Source organism: Tachyglossus aculeatus, chromosome X1 (assembly GCF_015852505.1).
Source record: "Tachyglossus aculeatus isolate mTacAcu1 chromosome X1, mTacAcu1.pri, whole genome shotgun sequence".
In the NCBI taxonomy this organism is placed as follows: Eukaryota; Metazoa; Chordata; class Mammalia; order Monotremata; family Tachyglossidae; genus Tachyglossus; species Tachyglossus aculeatus.
The window spans coordinates 74,894,796-74,898,233 of NC_052101.1; the positions used below are offsets into that span (position 1 = coordinate 74,894,796).

At 41.6% G+C, this 3,438-nt stretch overlaps 1 protein-coding gene across 1 annotated transcript in view; it reads left to right on the plus strand.

Annotated features, from left to right (window-relative positions):
- Positions 1 to 2,726, plus strand: part of DNAH12 (dynein axonemal heavy chain 12) — a 139,613-nt gene extending 136,887 nt beyond the window's left edge. Inside the window, exons 72-74 of the mRNA XM_038772261.1 lie at positions 203 to 294; positions 1,392 to 1,459; positions 2,404 to 2,726. Of these exons, the coding sequence (XP_038628189.1) occupies positions 203 to 294; positions 1,392 to 1,459; positions 2,404 to 2,594 (351 nt within the window). The 3' untranslated portion in view covers positions 2,595 to 2,726. The remainder of the gene's footprint in view (positions 1 to 202; positions 295 to 1,391; positions 1,460 to 2,403) is intronic.
- Positions 2,727 to 3,438: the final 712 nt, after the last annotated feature.

Below are 3,438 nucleotides of genomic sequence, written 5' to 3' on the forward strand. Positions count from 1 at the left end.
CCCCTAAAGTTATAAAACCTACATTTTCTTTTTCAAGATTGCTGCCCAGGGCAGCCTAATCTTCAAGACTGATGGAAAGATGGAAAGAAACCCCCCCCCACCCCCCTTTTTTTAAAGAAAATTTGTTCAAAAAAGTGTCCCTAGTAACATGCCCAAATTTGGTGGTTGGGCACAGCATTTCTCATAATATTTCTAATTTTAGGTTATTCCCTTGGATACATCTGACACATCCCCAGAAGATGGTGTTTATATCCATGGATTGTATCTTGATGGAGCTCGTTGGGATAGACCAAGGTCAGTAGAGGCTTGAGTCTCCTGTACTTTTAAGAGGGTGTATGTTCGTATGCTTAGAATCCTAAGGGGCAGAAGAGCAGCAAAATAGACCATAGTGGTGATACCTCTGTGTTCACAATAGGGTTGCTTTATAAAGTCCCATAGAGCTGAATTGACACCTTCTCCCAAATAAGTGAGGATTGAGCTATTCAATAAGCACATTGACAATTAGCATCCTGATCTTTTAAAATATTACCTCTTAAATCAGTGGTATTTATTGGATAATAATAATACTAATGATAGCATTTGTTAAGTGCTTACTATGTGCTGAGCACTGTTCTAAGCACTGGGAGAGATACAAGGTAATCAGGTTGTCCCACGTGGGGCTCACAGTCTTAATCCCCATTTTCCAGATGAGATAACTGAGGCACAGAGAAGTTAAGGGACTTGCCCAGAGTCACATAGCTGATCAGTGGTGGAGCTGGGATTAGAACCCATGACCTCTGACTCCCGAGCCTGTGGTCTTTCCACTAAACCAGAGCCAGAGCACTCTACTAGCAAGTAGGAGAGTACAACAGAGAGGGTACTATTATTATTATTATTATTACTATACAGTAATAATTGTACTAAGCTATTGTACTAGGACCCTCTCAACACCTTTAATAGCTTTGTGAATGACTTGTTGTCTGTATCTGTCAGTTTCACCTTTTCATCTGTGAGCTACTTGGGGACAGGGACTATGCTTCTTCTATTGTACTCTTCCAACTGTTTAGTACAGACAGTGGTTCATTGATTCATTCAATTGTATTGAGTGCTTACTGCATGCAGAGCACTGTACTACTTGCCCAATACATACCATGAATTGATTGTTTTAGCTTTTTTTTTAAACTCTCCTCTCATTCCCTTGTTTACTCTCCAATCCCATTCTTTTGTCCTTTCTTTCCTTCCCACCCTCCCTCCCTCTTCCAATTCATATCCAACCCTCATCTTCCTTTTTCTAATCCACTTCTTGGCTCTTTCCCTATTAAAAATAGCAGTGAAATATTTAAGGAAGTTCTTTGTTTAAAAAGTATACTTGTAAACATGTTTCTTTTATCTTCAATGATTTTTCTCCACAGTGGATTGCTTGCTGAACAACACCCTAAAATTCTCTTTGATTTGATGCCAATCATATGGATAAAACCAAGTAAATATATTTACTAACAATTTTTCTTAGGTTTGAGGGGGTGGGGGTACATTTCTGTTTTCCAATGTCAAGACTTATTCAACTGGAACACTTACTGCCCTTAAACATTGGAATTTAGCCATCGATTGGACTCTGGGAGCAGGATTTTAGAGTATCGTAAGAAAATGTCTCTAGTAAGAACTGTTCAAAGGCATTATATTACTGCTCCACTTAGGATCTTCCAAGTCTAAGATCTGAGCTTTTCAGTGAGTGGATGAGAAAAGAGGAAAACACACCTTTAGCTGGCAGTTGAAGGCGAGGAATTTTGTGTCCTCATGCATCCCTTTTGATCATCTTCCCTGCTTTTTCCTCTGCCAGCCTGCCTTAAAATACGAGAGGAGAAAGATGGGCAATGAGGTGGGATCGCCCACCTCCTCCATGCCTGGCCCTTGAATGGAGGGAAAAGAACTGACTGTCTTTGTTCTTCATGAATGGAGATGGTCCCAGATAGTTTCTTCTGACCCTAGAGATCCTCTAATCAGATGAAGGAGGCTGGGCCAGCTGGAGACCTCCTTCCATTCAGATGGAGGGGTCCAAAAACAGAAATGCTTCCTGTCGGTCGGGTAGCTGTCCATCTGAGTTTTTCGGCCAGGTTTGGGATGGGACCAGTTGATTGGGCTCTAAAAACATTATTCTGGTATGGTTATTTTAGGTATGCTTCATGCAGATCTGGGCCCAAAATAGCTGGGCCAGAAAGGATTGTCAAAAAATACATTTAACCCAGTGTGAACTCAGATACAGCTGAAATGAGGAATTTCTGTTGAAGGAAACAATTAGCACTATGCTTGCTAACTTGATGTTTACTTTGTAAATCCTCTTAAAGAATGGAAATTTAGATTGTGCATATTAGCGAGCAAGTCTTTCCTATGTCAACCATATTGATCCACTGATTTCTCCTTTTTAAGGTGAGAGTTCCCAGATTAAGGAAACCAATGAGTATGTCTGTCCTCTCTATAAGACAAGTGAACGGAAAGGAACCCTCTCCACTACTGGTCATTCTACTAATTTTGTCATTGCAATGCTCTTAAAAACAAATAAGCCTGTCCAGCACTGGATTAAGCGTGGTGTTGCTCTGCTTTGTCAACTTGATGACTAGAAAACTCTCAAACGATATCAAAGGAGCTTGTTTAAGAAGTGACATACTTCCATAGAGGAGTCAACATCTGGTTTAAATATATTTCCTGGTACACCACAAGCTGTCCATTAAAGGAATATTGGTGATTCTTGATTTATGGTGCACTTATTGCATCTGCTTTCTTTGGCTTCGATGAATGTGTTAATGACCGATGGAATATGGGCATCTAACGGAAGAAGTAGGGTATGTGAATAATTGTGGTATTGGTTAAGCACTTCACTATCTGTCAAACACTGTCCTGAGCGCTGGGGTACATACAAGATTCTCAGATCAGATACTATCCCTGCCCTGCATGGGGCCCATAGTCTAAGGGGAAGGGAGAACAGGTATTTTACAGATGACAGAGCCGAGGCCCAAAGAAACTAAGTGACTTTCCCAAGGTCATGCAGCAGGTTAAGTGCCGGAGCTGGGATTAAAGTCAGGTCCTCAGATTCCTGGGCTCGTGCTCTTTCCAGTGGGCTGCAGTGCTTCAGGAGAAACGGGCTTGTTTCTTGTTTGGTATTGTTGCCATCTATTTAGTCTGTGGGGCAAATGATAGTGGCTCCTCTTCCTAGTGAAGTTTTGGAAAGCTTGATTATCCTTAGTAAGTTATTAGTATTATAAAAGACTAGCAGACTTTCTCAAGCTTCACCCCAGTGATGTGGGAGGGAGGGATGGCCTGGCCATCATGTGACAGATAGGTAGTTGGGGTTGTCTCCTCAAGGTGTGGGCTGATGCTCAGGTGACTGTTCAGATTCCTTTCCTGCTTAGTACTGTGACCCCCAAGCATATCTCCTTCTAAGCACACAAAGACTTCCTCTTCCTC